General features: G+C 54.5%; 1 protein-coding gene across 1 annotated transcript in view; it reads left to right on the top strand.

Annotated features, from left to right (window-relative positions):
* PHLDB1 (pleckstrin homology like domain family B member 1) overlaps nt 1-14558 on the top strand; it is a 46377-nt gene extending 31819 nt beyond the window's left edge. The window contains exons 13-23 of the mRNA XM_069470826.1: nt 525-665; nt 1949-2089; nt 2217-2319; nt 3507-3801; nt 3886-3976; nt 5849-5995; nt 7638-7754; nt 8000-8102; nt 12637-12722; nt 12890-12922; nt 13667-14558. Of these exons, the coding sequence (XP_069326927.1) occupies nt 525-665; nt 1949-2089; nt 2217-2319; nt 3507-3801; nt 3886-3976; nt 5849-5995; nt 7638-7754; nt 8000-8102; nt 12637-12722; nt 12890-12922; nt 13667-13807 (1398 nt within the window). The 3' untranslated portion in view covers nt 13808-14558. The remainder of the gene's footprint in view (nt 1-524; nt 666-1948; nt 2090-2216; nt 2320-3506; nt 3802-3885; nt 3977-5848; nt 5996-7637; nt 7755-7999; nt 8103-12636; nt 12723-12889; nt 12923-13666) is intronic.
* The last annotated feature ends 520 nt before the right edge of the window (nt 14559-15078 follow it).

Below are 15078 nucleotides of genomic sequence, written 5' to 3'. Positions count from 1 at the left end.
TCCCACCACCTGCCTTCCTCCCGCGCTGCCCTCCTCCTCCTCCTTCGCTTCCATCACGCCTTTACCCAAGGTTGGTGGTCTGTGAGTTCGTGCCACCCCTGCCCCTTGACTGGCGTGCTCTGTGTGTGTTTTGCTTCTGCTGACCTGGCCTCTCGGCCCTAGGCCAGCTCCAGGGCAGTGCTCGGGGCCTGTGGCTCTGGCTGGAGGCTGGTGTCATGGCTGACATACCTGTGTCTGTGGTCTGGGAGTTGTACCCTGACTGTTTCTCTTTGCCCTTGGCATGTTCCGGGCAACTGTTGTCTCACTGTTTTTCTCTTCCTTTTCTTTACACTTTCTCTTCCCTCCTTCCTCCCCTTCTTCCCTCCCCTTCTGTCCACTTCCCTGACGTGGCCCTCCTTTACCCTTCCTCCAACCTTCCCCTTCCTTCTTCTTCCCTTCTCCTGCCTTTTCCTTTCCCTCCATTTGCCTTTCTTCTCCATCCTTCCCCTCCTGTCCCCTGGTTCCCTCCCCATCTCCCCCTCCAGATGGAGAAGCTGCTGCTCCCTGCTGTAGACTTAGAGCAGTGGTACCAGGAGCTGATGGCCGGGCTGGGGACTGGCCCCGCTGCAGCCTCCCCTCGCTCTTCCCCCCCGCCTCTGCCTGCCAAAGCTTCCCGTCAGCTGCAGGTAACCCTTCCTTCACTGCCCATCCGCCCCAGTCCTTGCTGCTGTCTTCTCTGAGTATTTCCTGCAGATCCACCAGCTACACAGTGCCGCCTTGGGCAGGGGAGCCCAGCCAGGGCCGTGAGGGGGACTCTGGGCCCTGAGAGGGCAGTGAAGGAGTGAAAGTCTCTCCATGGGCTGCCATCCTGGCACTTTGAGTGATTGGAAGGCCAGTCCCCTGAGTCCAAGAATGACATGATTGACTGTCTTGTAGAAGCGGGTGGCTTCTGGGGCCATGGTCATGTTAAGATCTGTTTGGTACCCTGTGCTGAGCTAGGCTGTGGGTCTGTTCTATCCTTGGCAGCCCTCACCCCCAGAGCCTCTTACCCAGTTTGGGGGCCTGACACATTCTTGGGCTTGTTGCAACTGGAACTAGCTTGTCCTGGGAGAACTGTCAGTATTTTGTTCTCCTGGTCTCCCCAGGGGTGACACTTGGAGGCAGAAAAGAAGGGGACAAAGACTCTGAAGTGACAGCCCTGAGGACGTGCCCAAGCCTCTTCAGACTTGCCATGGAGGGCGTGGGCCTACCTGAGTCCGCATCGAGCAGTGACCCATGAGGGTGGGGAAAGGGTGCTAAGATAGTCTCTTCCCCAAGTTTCACTTCACTGACCTGCTGTAGTGCCTGAGATTCCACCATTCGAGATTCATACCTTTAACTAGGTGTGATAGTGAGTGCCTGTCGTCCCAGCTACTTGGGAGGCTGAGGCAGGAGGATCGCATTTTACAGATTGAATACTGGGGCCTGGAGAAGATAAGTAATCTTCCCAAGGTTACAGCTGGGAAGTAGCAGAGCTTATGCTGAGCTTGTCAATTATTTAGTCTAGTTTTACCCTCTTCCTTTGCAGATAAGGAAGCCAAGGTCCAGAGTGGGGAGGTGCATGGCCCAAGGTCACTCAGTGGCAGAGCTGGGACCAGAGGGAAGCTGGCCTCCAGTTGGTCTCCTACACACTCTGCCTGACTGACATTAACTCCTCACGTGGGTCTGTTTACAGGTCCTTTCTGAGGAGAACAGGGTTGGGCCAGGGATTGGCCCAGAGAGGAATAGTCTGGAAAGGAGACTTGGCAGCTACCAATAGCATCTGCCCATGGGCTGGCCCAGGAGACTCAACCCTGCTGCTAGATACAGCCAAAAAGCCTCAGAGGCCTGGTGCCAGGGCAGTATCTTGGATCACAGCCAGCCTAGGTGACATGGGGGTGGCGGCCAGTGGGGGAGCCAGAGGTCACCAGGGAGTATCTTTTCCCTCCAGGTTTACCGCTCCAAAATGGATGGCGAGGCCACTAGCCCCCTGCCTCGGACCCGCAGCGGCCCCCTCCCCTCCTCCTCTGGCTCTTCTTCCTCCTCCTCCCAGCTCAGCGTGGCTACCCTGGGCCGTAGCCCCTCCCCAAAGGTCTGAGGACAGGAGTGGGGCTGCATGTGTGGTGGGGGCTGGAAGAGGCCAAGGCCACCCATGAAAGCCTTGGGGGCGGGGGTGGGGTCTTCTGAGCCCAGGTTCCAATGCTCCACTCCGTCTGCAGAGTGCTCTACTCACCCAGAATGGCACGGGCAGCCTTCCACGCAACCTGGCAGCTACGCTGCAGGACATTGAGACCAAGCGCCAACTGGCTCTGCAGCAGAAGGGTGAGTGGCTGCCATGCCAGCCCACCTGCTCTCCTGGGGGACCCTGGATGTTGCCATTCCTCCTCCATGCCTCATCCATGCCGATACCCCCACACCTTCACAGGATGTTTTTCCTTTAATTGGGATTGCAGCAAGAGCAGAAAGGATTTAGATTGGACACTTAAAGAAGAGCCTCCTGTATATATATCAAAAGACTCCAGTTCAGGAGACTAAGGGCCTGGGAAGCTGTGACTCTTTCCTAGAGAGCATAGCAAATAAGGGAAATGCTTGTTGACCTGTGCAGGGTTAGACATTGCCCTGTCTGGAGGCAGGGGAATGAATTTGATGACCTCCAGAATTGGTTTGCTGAGATATTGGCTCTGGGGACCCAGGAGTCCTTGTTGCTTGTGTGCAATTTGGTTGTTTTGAAAGTCCATGTCTGTGCCTCTCTCTCCTCCCATCCCTTCTGTGTGTCTCTACCGTACCCTCTGCCCGGGGGCCCCCCACGCCAGTCGAGTCGCTTCCTGCCGAGCCCCTCCCAACTGACGACCCAGCAGGTAGAGCGTTGACCACAGAGGGCATTGCTTTGGCCAGGCAGCCCTTGCCTGGCATCAGCATGATGTGTCCTGCCCAGGCCGCCACTGCCTGCAGGCAGGCTCCCGGGCTGAGCTGGTTGGGGTGTCCGGCTGGCCTCACCCCTCCGGCTGACCTCTCTCCTGCCCTCAGCTGTGTTCTCCCTGTGTCCCCTGCCTTGTTTCCTGCTTTCGTTGCTCTTGCTTCTGCACTGCAGGGGGCTCTGCACTGGCGTCCTGGGTACTCGTGGGGCTTCCTCCATCTATCTCTTCCTTCTCCCTTCCCCAGCTGGCAGGGTGGGTGCATGTGTCCTGCCCACCTATTTCGGCCTCAGCTGTGGGCCGGAGCCAGCTGGCTGTCACACTTCCAGGGCACCACCTGGGCAGGTTTGGTGCCCTGTGTGGGCTCAGGATGTGGAAAGAGCCCTGAAGCCAGACTGTGTGGCTGTGGCCGGTTGTGCAGGCGACTGAAGTATTGGCGGGGCAGCTGGGCTGGGAGCTGGGGCTGGATGAAGGGGCTGCTCTGTGTTGACCTCTCCCTGCTCACCCCCTCCCTCTGTCTGTGATGTTGCCAGTGTCTCCCTAGCCCCTGGTGGGTGGGGATCCCACTGTGACTCCCACCTGTCCCGCCTGCAGGCCAGCAGGTGATTGAAGAGCAACGGCGGCGACTGGCTGAGCTGAAGCAGAAAGCAGCGGCCGAGGCGCAGTGCCAGTGGGATGCCCTGCATGGGTCTGCGCCCTTCCCGGCAGGCCCCTCGGGCTTCCCCCCACTCATGCACCACTCCATCCTGCACCACCTGCCGGCTGGGCGGGAGCGTGGGGAGGAGGGCGAGCATGCCTACGATACGCTGAGCCTGGAGAGCTCCGACAGCATGGAGACCAGCATCTCCACGGGGGGCAACTCGGCCTGCTCCCCTGACAACATGTCCAGGTACCTCCCCACACCTGGGCCCACTGCCTCCACCCACCGCTCCTGGGCTCCTTGATGCGCCCCCTCTTCCCCTTCTCTCCCCAGTGCGAGTGGTCTGGACGTGGGGAAGATTGAGGAGATGGAGAAGATGCTGAAAGAGGCTCATGCAGAGAAGAGCCGGCTCATGGAGTCAAGGGTGAGGCTGACCTGGACCAGAGAGGTAGGGGGCAGGGAGGGGGCGCCCGGAGCTGCCTGCTGCCTGCCAAGGGCCTCGCTCCACCCCAAGCCCTTCCACCCACATTAGCCTTGCAACCTTCCCTTGGGATAGAAAGTGTTTTAAAGGGTTGTGTTCCGCAAACGGGCATAGGGAGGCTTGGTGAGATTACAAATTCACAGCTCTTAGAAACAGAGAAGGCAGCACAGCAACCATTGTCCAACCAAGAATTTCCTGTACGGAAACTTCCAGTCTTTGTGAGTTTACTTCTGTGGACTCTTTGCTCTTTGGCAACCACAGGAATTTTGATTCTTATCTACCTGTGTGGCAGGTCACTCCTCTTGGGCACAGTTAGGAAGAGCAGGTCTAGACAGAAGAGGAGGCCGATGTCCAAGCTGGAGCAGAGGTGTTGGCTGGGGAGCCTTGGGGAGCAGAGGGGGCTGAGGGAAGTCACAGCTCCTTCACGTGGGCACAGAGCTGGGACTCGGCAAAGAGGGACCTGTGGTTTATCCCGGGCATAGGCAGGCTGAGGAAATCTGTGCCTGGGCAGGAGGTAATGAAGGATCTGCAGAAGATGTTCTGTGTCCACCGTGGGAGGTACTCTGCATCTCTTGAGATGAAAGTGAGACCTCAGCAGCTGGAGGGATATTTTAAAAAAAAGTACTAACTGTTTGGATGGAGGACCAACCAGAAAAGAATGCCTCTTACATCAAAGTATGGCACATTTATAAGACTCTCTTGGCAAATAGAGGGAAAGGAGATTCTGCTAAGTTTTGCGCTGGGAAGGAACGGCAAGTGGGAATTAATGGTGTAGAGGTGTTTATCATTGATTAGGACACATAGAGCACCACTCATACTCTGTATCTAATGATTTGTTTTAATGACCTTTAAAATCCTTTTATAATGGCTTTTATAAGTTCAATTGTGTCCTTAGTCTCCAATCATATTTTATTCTCCATCAAGTTTGAAGTTCAACAGCAAATGTTTCTAATTTGGACTTTCAAAGGGCCTTAAGTTAGTGATTGGGGAAGGACTACTGAATATATTAGCTGTCAAGCTGTGGGGTTGTATGGATAATCCACGTTCTAAGAATTCAGATAAAATTGGGAGAGCTGCATTTATTTGTTGGGTACTTCTTTCCTGCTGGAATTGGTGATAGTTATTCATATATATGATCTCATTTAATTTTCACTATAATCCCACAAGTGGGCATTCTTAACTTCATTTTACAGACGAGGCAACTGAGGGTTAGAAAGTTTAAATGCTTTTTGTCAGGGTCACAGAGCCCATAGTGGTGGCAGAGCCAGGGTTTGAAGGCAAGACAGTCACACATTTTTTTTTTTTTTAAGACAGAGTCTCACTCTGTTGCCCGGGCTAGAGTGCCGTGGTGTCAGCCTAACTCACAGCAACCTCAAACTCCTGGGCTCAAGCGATCCTCCTGCCTTAGCCTCCTGAGTAGCTGGGACTACAGGCATGTGCCACCATGCCCGGCTAATTTTTTCTATATATATTTTTAGCTCTCCAGCTAATTTCTTTCTATTTTTAGTAGAGACGGGGGTCTCGCTCTTGCTCAGGCTGGTCTCAAACTCCTGAGCTCAAACGATCCGCCCGCCTCGGCCTCCCAGAGTGCTAGGATTACAGGCGTGAGCCACCTCGCCTGGCCTCATCACACATTTTTAAATCATTTATCCGTAACCAGCAGAGTTCTTGGAGAGGGTGGGCTTTTGCGGGTGATGCCTCCTCATGCCATCCTGCCCCCTGAGGTGGGGGCCTCCTGCAGCTCTGCCCAGGTCTGAGGAGGGCCGGCTGTGGGGAGAGGGTGGCTGTGGGCACTGACCCTGGCTTTGGGGACAGGAGCGGGAGATGGAGCTGCGGCGGCAGGCCCTGGAGGAGGAGCGGCGGAGGCGCGAGCAGGTGGAACGGAGGTTGCAGAGTGAGAGTGCCCGGAGGCAGCAGCTGGTGGAGAAGGAGGTCAAGATGCGGGAGAAACAGTTTTCCCAGGTGAGGGTGTGGTGGGGTGTGGTGGTGGTTGGCTTGAGGGTGAGGGCTGTGGAGGAGTAGGGAGATCCCAGGGTTCCTCTGCTGGGCTGTAAAACCCATGCTACTCCAGAAAGGATTGCTGTTGGCTCAGCACGAGTAGAATTCTACCTGGGACTCCCTGGCCCCAAGAAACAGATCCACTGGGGCCTGTTAAACCGTGTGTGTGTGTGTGTGTGTGTGTGTGTGTGTTGGGGTGGGTGTGTTGTGAGAGGTGGCCACCTTGCAGACATCTGGGGTCACAGAAGAGAGTCTGAACAGGCCTCCCAGCGATGGGAGCTGAGAGTCAAGAGCCAGGCGGCTCCCCTCAGCCTCTCTCCAGGGCCTCTGGTCTGCTTCGTGAGCTTTCTCGTGCGACTCCACAGCATCCTGGCCCTCACCCCACAGGACCTTTCAGCTCCGGTCCCCACCATCAGTGGATGACCTCACTGTAACCTTTGGTTTACAGCTCTAAGAGAGAATTGTACTAGTTTCTCCTTAGGACAGAAATCCCTCCTTTCACAAAAACCAGCCCCGTCCTTTCTCCTTAAATAGGAGACTTGAGCAGAACAGTTGAAGGCAGAAGGAGAAACTGGGTTGGGCAGAGAAATCTGCCCATGTCTCTGGTCCCAGATCCTGGCCCCCGCAAGAGAACTGTAGGACTCAGAAGGGCTTCTAATTGGGTCTCCATAGGCTTCCCCAGGGTGGGGGTCCCCTGGGGCCTCCCTCCAACAGTGAGCAGTGATCACAGCTCCATCATTTCCTATGATGCAGCAACATAAATTCTAAGGGGTAGGTCACTTTGATTGGGTCTGGCAATTAAAAAATGAGAAATTTTCAATCTGTCTCCCTGGATCTAAAAAAAAAAATGAGAAACTCTGAGTTTTACCTCTGTGGTTGGAACATTTGTCAAATGGCTAGTTCCCCTTTCCTGCCTCGGTCAGTGACGGCTCTGGGGCCCCCAGTCCTGAGGCTCAGGCATTGTTGCAGGGGCCACCAGCATCTGATGTGAGAGGTGGGTGGAGTCAGCTCATCTTTGGGGTTATGTGTTTTGGTTTTTCTTTAAATAATTTGTGATGTTTCCTTTTCTTGCCATTTTAGTGTTCTTTTGGGAAAGGAAGAGTAGAAAAATATTCCAGTTGACTGAGAATTCCAGTTAGTATCAGAGGTGCAACAGACCTTAGTAGTTATCTAGTTCAAAGCTCTTGTTTTGCATGTAAGGAAACTGAGGCCTAGAGAAGGGAGGTGACCCAAATGAGGTCCCAATGGGAAGACAGAGACCAGATTTCTCATCGGGCATCTCTTCCCAGAGCATGTTCACATCTGGCCTCTTGCTTTAGTCTGTTCAGCCCAGGAGGGGGAGGGCCAAGACAAGGATGGCTGTGTCTCGGTCGAAGGTGGGAAAACTGAGGTGTGGAGCCACCTAGCAGTTTGCCAGGGCCTACGTAGAGTCAGCACTGGCATCGAGGTCTACACTTTGGCCATGAACCCCGTGAAATCAGAGTGACAGCCTTGGGGGTCGGAAGGGGTTGGGGTCAGGCTGTTTGAGGTTCAGGACCAAAGCCCAGGGGCCTGGACATGATGGGGGAAGACAGGAGACTCTGCTGACCCTGCCTTCTGCCCCCAGGCACGACCCCTGACCCGCTACCTGCCAATCCGGAAGGAAGACTTTGACCTGAAGACCCACATTGAGTCTTCAGGCCACGGTGTGGATACCTGCCTGCACGTGGTGCTCAGCAGCAAGGTGCGTGCGCGTGTGGCCCCCGGGTGCTGGGGGAGGCAGGGGCCCCTGGTCAGAGGCACCTCCTAGGTCCTCAGAGTAGTGGCCTTGGTTCCTGCCCTAACCTGACCAGGTCTCTGTCCCAGGACCTGATGTGCTGGCCTAACGAGGTGTGGGGGACAGCCCCCCCAATACAGGCACAGGCAGTGGCACATGCTTAAGGTTTAGGCTGTGCCTTTGGGTCCTTCCTTACTCCTGCTTCCCACCAGGTCTGCCGTGGCTACTTGGTCAAGATGGGCGGCAAGATTAAATCATGGAAGAAGCGCTGGTTTGTCTTCGATCGCCTCAAGCGTACCCTTTCCTATTACGTGGGTGAGTTCCCACAAGGTCATCCCCGGAGCCAGCCAGAGCCAGGGCCCCTGGGCTCTGTCACCCAGGACAGCTGGTTTTCTGGAAGGAGGCCAAACTTCCAAGTAGGGGGCCAGAGATTTGGGCTGGGCCTTATGCTCCCCTCCCAGAGTGTACCTGGTTTACCTCCATTTATGTGTTCATTCTTTCATTCAGCGACATTACTGAGCATCTAGTAAGTTCCAGGCACTGTTCTAGGCTCAGCTGTTAGGCAAAATGGCCACAGCTCTCTCTCAGAGCTTATTATCAGGGAGGGTCTCCACAGGCTGAGCTAAAAGAAGGCGCAGTGGGTATGTTGATGGGAGATGCCTGGACACTCCAGGAGCATGGGGTGGTCCTATGCTCTGGGTTGGGCTAGGGACTCCCCCTTGGACAAATTCCCTCAGACACTCCAAGGCAAGCAGTTGAGTAGCGCCAAGGAGCACTCAGGACAGCCCAGGGACAGGCTGGCTGGCCCATCCTGCTCCCTCAGCTCTCTCCACTCCAGACTCCAGCTTAGGTTCCCGTTCCTGGAACTCCCTCCAGGGAGCTGGAGATGCTGTGTCCTACCCTGGGCAGGAGAGGCCCGGGCGTGCCTCATTAGCAGCCAGTTCTAAACTCCCAGTGGCTTAAGACCATGAAGTTTCCTTTCTTATTCCCCATACATGTCTGTTGTGCATTGTAGGTTGGGGAGGGGCTCCGCCCCGTATCAGGGCTGTCTTTGCTTCAGAGCACAACTTTCTGGAACATTGCTGGCCACAGTGGCAGAGGGAAAAGAGAGTCTTAAGTGAGCCTCGCATTGGCATCAAATGCCCCAGCTGGGAAGTGACAAGTCTGTCCACAAGTCACTGGTGGGGCTGTCTGCCAGTCACACAGCCCCGCCCCCACCCCCCAGCCCCAGAGCTGGGAAGAGGAATCCTACTGGGAGCCTGGAAGGGGAAAGGGATGCAGGGTTTGGAGCCAGCTATGCTCAGGCCTGGAGTGCCTGCTTCCCCCTCTAACGTGGTCTCCGATCAAGTGCCACCCACTCCGAGAGGCCTTCCCTGACCACCCTGGGTCCTGGGTGTGGGGAGGCAGAGGCACGGGTGTCCCCATGTTTCAGTCTGGGCTGGGAAGGTGGACGGACTGTCTGGAGAGGAAGAAACAGGCCTGGGGAGGAGAGTGGCATCTTAGGCATGTTGAGGTTGAATGCCTCTCGGACATCTAGGTGTAGCAGAAAGGTCAGGATCAGAGGCAGAGTGATAGTTGAGTCTGTTGGAACAATAGTAGTAATAATAATAATAGCAGATCATATTTCTCGAGTGCTTGTATGAGCCAGGTGCTGTGCTAAAAGCACTCTACATGCATCATCTCATTTAATCTTTGTAATAATCCTATGAGGGAAGCACTATCTTAATGCCATTTTACAGATGAGGAAAATGAGGCTCAGAGAGGATAAATAAATGGCCCAAGGACTCACAGCTCCTACGAGGCAGGGCTAAGACTGAACCTGGGCAAGTAGACTTCAGAGCAGAGGAGAGGGGAGGGAGAGGGCTGCACCCTGGGGCAGGCCTGCCCGTGTGGGGAGAGACAGCAAAGGGAGAGGGAGCAGCGGGCAGGAAGCCAGCACTGACCATGTGCCAGGTGCTGGGCTGGCGCTTGGCACATGTGACCTTACTTCATGTCTATGAAACAAAGGAGACCAAGTTCAGATGGCAGGCTTGGGCATGGGGGTGGAAACAGGGAAGGAAGCCAGCCAAAGGAGCAGACATTTGCAAGTGGGAGGTGTCACCAGCGATGATGGATGCTGCGGATTCGCCAAGAATGCTGTGGCCCAAAGGCGATTAGATTCAGGGATGGGAGCTTGTCACGAGAAGGGTTTCCGCTGTGCTCAGGGCAGGAGCCAGATTGCACAGGATCCAGAGTAGGTGGGTGGTAAGGAAGCAGAGGCAGGAATGTGTTACTATTTCCAGTGAAGGAAGGGATGAGAAAGAACAGGGACTGGAGGGCTGACCAGGCCCAACCCCAGGGCAGAGCTGGGTCCTTGTCCCAGGGAGGAAATGTCAGAGATGGGCCTGTGGCTAGATCAGGGTCCTGCTGTGCCCGGCCTGTTCCACCTGGACCCTCCTCCCACCTGCGGAAACCCCCTCATTGCACAGGGTCCGCATCAGATACCACCTCTGTGAAGCCTTTCCGAACCCCCACTCCCTAGGAGTGGTTCCTGCCCTCCCCTGAACTCTTGCATTATCCAGGGTCCGTTCTGCCATGTGACATCAGCTCGGGCATAATGATATAATGACAGATGCCACATGATATGTGCCAGACACTGTGCCAAATGCTTTGAGTGTGTTCTCTCATTTAACACTCTTGACGACCTGTGACATGGAGGTGCTCTCATGGAGTTCCTAAGCACGCCTGTTACACAGCTACTAAATAGGCTGTGTGTCTGTACTTTCTTCCCCACTAGATGGTAGGTTCCCAAGAGGAGGACTCATTCATTCAACACTGATGGAGCACCTACTGTGTACTAGGCGCATACCTGTAGGTGCTGGGGGAGGCAGACCTAAGGCTGGGTAAAGGAAGATTCAGATTCAGCATGGTGAGTTCTGCACAGAGGAGCATCCGTGCTGTGGGAGCACAGGGGAGCACAACCCCGCACTGTAGTGGGGACATTTACACTGGGTCTTGAAGATTGCTTAGGAGTTTGCCAAGGGAATTGGCCAGAGAAGAGTTAAGGAAACAGTGAGAAGCTCAGCCTGGCTGGATAGAGTTTGTGCAGGGGACGGTTGTGAGACAAGCCTCTAGCGCTGTGTTGGCACCAGTCCGTAATGCCCTCTGCCAAGCCAAGGAGGTGGGGAGAGGAGGAGCACACGGAGAGGAGCTTGCTTCTAGCTGGCACCGTTGGGTTTAGTGGTTGGCATGACCTCTCCTGTCGGACTCAGGCTCACTGTAGAGGATGTGGGTAGTTTGCCCTAACCCTGCCTGCCACCTCTGCCCTCAGCACTACATGTTACACGTGTATGCTAACTGCCATACACAGCGGGGAAGTGCGCTTCCATCCTTTTTTTAAATATTAGGTAAATATATTCATATGGCCCCCAAATCAAAATATATAAAAATGTTTAAATTGAGAATTTTGCCCCCACATGCTACAGATAACCACTTTTATTAATCTCTTGTGTATCCCCAAGTTCCCATAGGAGAATATAAGCAAATGCAAACACACATTCTTACTCCTTTTTCTCACACAAAAGGTGGCACACAACATCACCATAGCACAGATGCTCCTCTGCACAGAACTCATCATTCTGAATCTGAATTACCCAGCCATAGGTCTGCCTCCCCCAACACCAACAGGTATGTGCCCAGTACACAGTAGGTGCACCGTCAGTGTTGTATGAGTGAATCCTGGGCACAAGGATCCAGAGAGAAATCAGAGACCTTCTTAGGAACCTACCGTCTAGTGGGGAAGAAAGTACAGACACAGCCTATTTACTAGCTGTGTAACCTCAGGAGTGCTTAGGAACTCCATGAGAGACCTCCATCTTGTTCACCTCCAGATGTGTCTTAGAGATATTCCTATATCAAATATTTCTATGTCTAGATATTTATATCTAGATTTTTTTTTTTCTTTTTGAGATAGGATCTCACTCTGTTGCCTAGGCTAGAGTGCAGTGGCACCATCGTAGCTCACTGCAACTTCAAACTCCTGGGCTCCAGTGATCGTCCTGCCTCAGCCTCCCAAGTAGCTGGGACTACAGGCGTGCACCACCACACCCAACTCATTTTTCTATTTTTTGTAGAGATGGGTCTCACTCTTGCTCAGGCTGGTCTCGAACTCCTGGCCTTAAGCAATCCTCCTGCCTCAATCTCCCAGAGTGTTAGGATTACAGGCATGAGCCACCGTGCCTGGCCTATATCTGGATATATTTCACAGATTTATTTCTGAATCTATATCTATATCAGATATCTCTATATCATTCTATTTAATAGCTGAATAGTATTCCATCATGTGGTACACTATAATTTATTAACCAGTCTCCACTTGATGTATACTTGGGTTGTTTTTAATCTTTTGTGACTACAAAAAAGGCTGCAATGAATAATCTTCATTTTGTACATGTGTGAGATAAATTCTCAGAAGTGTAATCGTTGGATCAAAGGGCACATGCCTTTCTGATTTTGATAGATGTGGCCAAGTTATCCATAAAGGTTTTACAGTTTATACTGCTACCTGTCATCAGACTGCCTGTTTCACCACAGACTTGCCAAAAGTGTGGAGTATTATTTTTATGTTTTGCACATTCTGATGGGTGAGAGGTGGTATCTCAGTGGAGTTCTAATGTGCATTTCTTTGTAATTATGAATCAGGCTGAGCATATCTTCAGGGTTCTGTGTGGGGCTTTGTTTTGGAGTCCTAGGAGTCTAGAACCTTCACCCCTTTCCCAGAGGGGGAAGCTCAGGCCGTGGAGCTCCGTGTCAGTGGAGCTTGATCGGAAGTGTGACAGGCCTCCTCAGCCTGCCCCTATTTCCTTTGCAGACAAGCATGAGACGAAGCTGAAAGGGGTCATCTATTTCCAGGCCATCGAGGAAGTGTACTATGACCACCTGCGCAGTGCAGCCAAGGTCAGGAGTGGAGGGCGCCAGAGGGGCAAGGGGGGCAGCCATGGGGAAGGGGCGGCCCAGCAGAGCTCTGGGAGCAAAGTCCTCCCGCCTGCCCTCTGCAGAGACTCCAACCCAGTCCTTGTTCTCTTTGTCAACTTTCTCTATCTTTCTCCCTCTCCCCTTCCCAGAAGAGGTTTTTCCGCTTCACTGTGGTGACTGAGGTACCCCTCCCCACTTAGCTATAACCAGCACATTAACACCTCCTGCACCCCACCTCCCCTGACCCTTGACTCTCCCCTCCACCCGCCCTTCCCCCACCTGAGGGAGGAACAGAAAGTGGGTTGCGAAGAGCAAGAAGCTCCTGTGGGCTTGAGCACCTCCCTCTTCCTTGTTGCCTGCCTGTCCTGGAGGTGACAGCAGGGTGTCTCCCTGTGCAGAAGGGATAGCCCCCTCTGGAGGGGACCCTCAGAGACTGGATCTGAGAGAGGGGGATTGATAAACAGGAGATATTTGAGGCTGGGGCCAGCTGCCCTAACGTAAGTCAGCCTCCTTCCCGCCAACCCTCTGCTGCCCACCCCAGCCCTCTGGGGTCCTGGGGCTCAGCATCCTGCTTATAGCTTTTCCATCTGCCCCTTTTTTGCTGAGAGGGAACTCTGGTCCTCACTGGAGCAGCTCTTTATGTCTGATTCTGTTGATATCTGGGGGTGCCAAGGAACACGTCCCTCCTTGGTGGGGGATAGCCCTGCCAGGGTCCAAAGGGTTTAGAGAGCCCAGGACTGCCATGGTGGCCCACATGGACTGGTGGGGACTAGGCTTTGGGCCCATTTAGGACTCAGCTAGGGTTGAGAATGCTCCAGGGCTTCCTGGGGGCTGGGAGGGGAAAGAGCAGAAAGGGAGGCAGGTGAGGAGAATGTTCCTGGGCTTGGGTGAGCCACATCTGAGACGTTTCTCTCTCCCCTTGGCAGAGCCCAAACCCAGCCCTCACCTTCTGTGTGAAGACCCATGACCGGCTGTACTACATGGTGGCCCCATCTGCAGAGGCCATGCGCATCTGGATGGATGTCATTGTCACAGGGGCCGAGGGCTACACTCAATTCATGAACTGACTGCCATGGGCCTCCTGGACCCTTGGGCTGGCCCCAGGACCCATGCCCGGCCACCTGCTGCTCTGCTGCCCTGGAGAGAGCCGTGCACCAGGCCTCAGGGCCCACAGAAGCAGGGCATGGCAGCGTGTGACTGGGGCTTTTGTACAAGAAGACTTTGTAATATTCTGTAAGGAGCTCAGTCCTGTGAGTTTGTGGGCTGTGGCCCCCTGAAGACCCAGCCGGAAGATAATAAGTGGGGAAGGAGCTTTGCTGTCCCGTGGGAGACTAGAACTTGCAATAACTCTTCAGGGTCCAGTGCCAGGCTGGCCAGGCTGAGGAGCCGGCACGGAGTGGCCTCTCAGCTCTGACCCGGCACCTGCTCTGCTCTCCCCAGCCTGTTTTCTCTGTTGTAAAGGACAAATTATGGTACCATAATCTGCCAAAGATCCCCCCTTGCCTCAGCCCCCTTTGCAGGAGCCTTGCAGGCGGAGCAGAGCCTCGCCCCCAGGGGGGTAACAGCTCAGGCGGCTACTTCTCAAACCCGCTCTGCCCCTTGCTCTCCCTTCCTTTATACTTTTTATTACTTTGCTCAAGGGCCAGAGATCTCAAGCATCATTCTTGAGGTCCCAGCCCCATCCCCTTGTAGCAGACCCATCACCATGGTCACCATAGTAACTGCTTTGTCGCCATGGTTATATACCAGTTGCCCACTGTTTCAGCTGTGGGCCATCTGAGGGTACGTGCCATCATCTCTCCAGCCCCTCCGTGGGCGTCTCATGCTGGGGGGAAGGGACCGAACACCTTCTCCCTGCCCCCGGCCTGTGTCTCCGGCTCTGAGGCACAGCCTGCCGGCCCAGTCTAGTCCTCCCTTCCACTCGTGCCTTGCTTAGAGCCAGAAGGGACGAAGCCGGGGATCTGAGCAGAGGAGCAATGCGGATGGCAGAGGCAGGTGGAAGGGCCATCCTTGGCTTCTGTACAGGGTTGAGTTTCTGCTGCTCCGATGCTCCCACAGGAGAAGCCCGAGCAGGAGAGGAAGCAGCAGAGGGGAAGGGCCCTGAGGTGCCGCCGCCCTCCCGCCAGCCTTGGAAGGGTGATGGAATGGAGAGTGGAGGACCAGGCCCCAGCTGCCTGGCCTCCCCTTCATGCCTTAACACTAAGCCCACCTCCCCTCCCCTCCTTCCTGGCCCTGGGCCGTTGGTCCAGGCTGGGTGTTTTTCAGTATTTGTAAGCATTTCAGCAGAACAATAAAGCCTTTGGACTATGCAACTGTGTGGAAGGCCAGGTGGTATGCG

Source organism: Eulemur rufifrons, chromosome 6 (genome assembly GCF_041146395.1).
Source record: "Eulemur rufifrons isolate Redbay chromosome 6, OSU_ERuf_1, whole genome shotgun sequence".
NCBI lineage: Eukaryota > Metazoa > Chordata > Mammalia > Primates > Lemuridae > Eulemur > Eulemur rufifrons.
The sequence above is the reverse complement of the archived record's forward strand: the minus strand, read 5'-3'. Positions and strand labels throughout refer to the sequence as shown.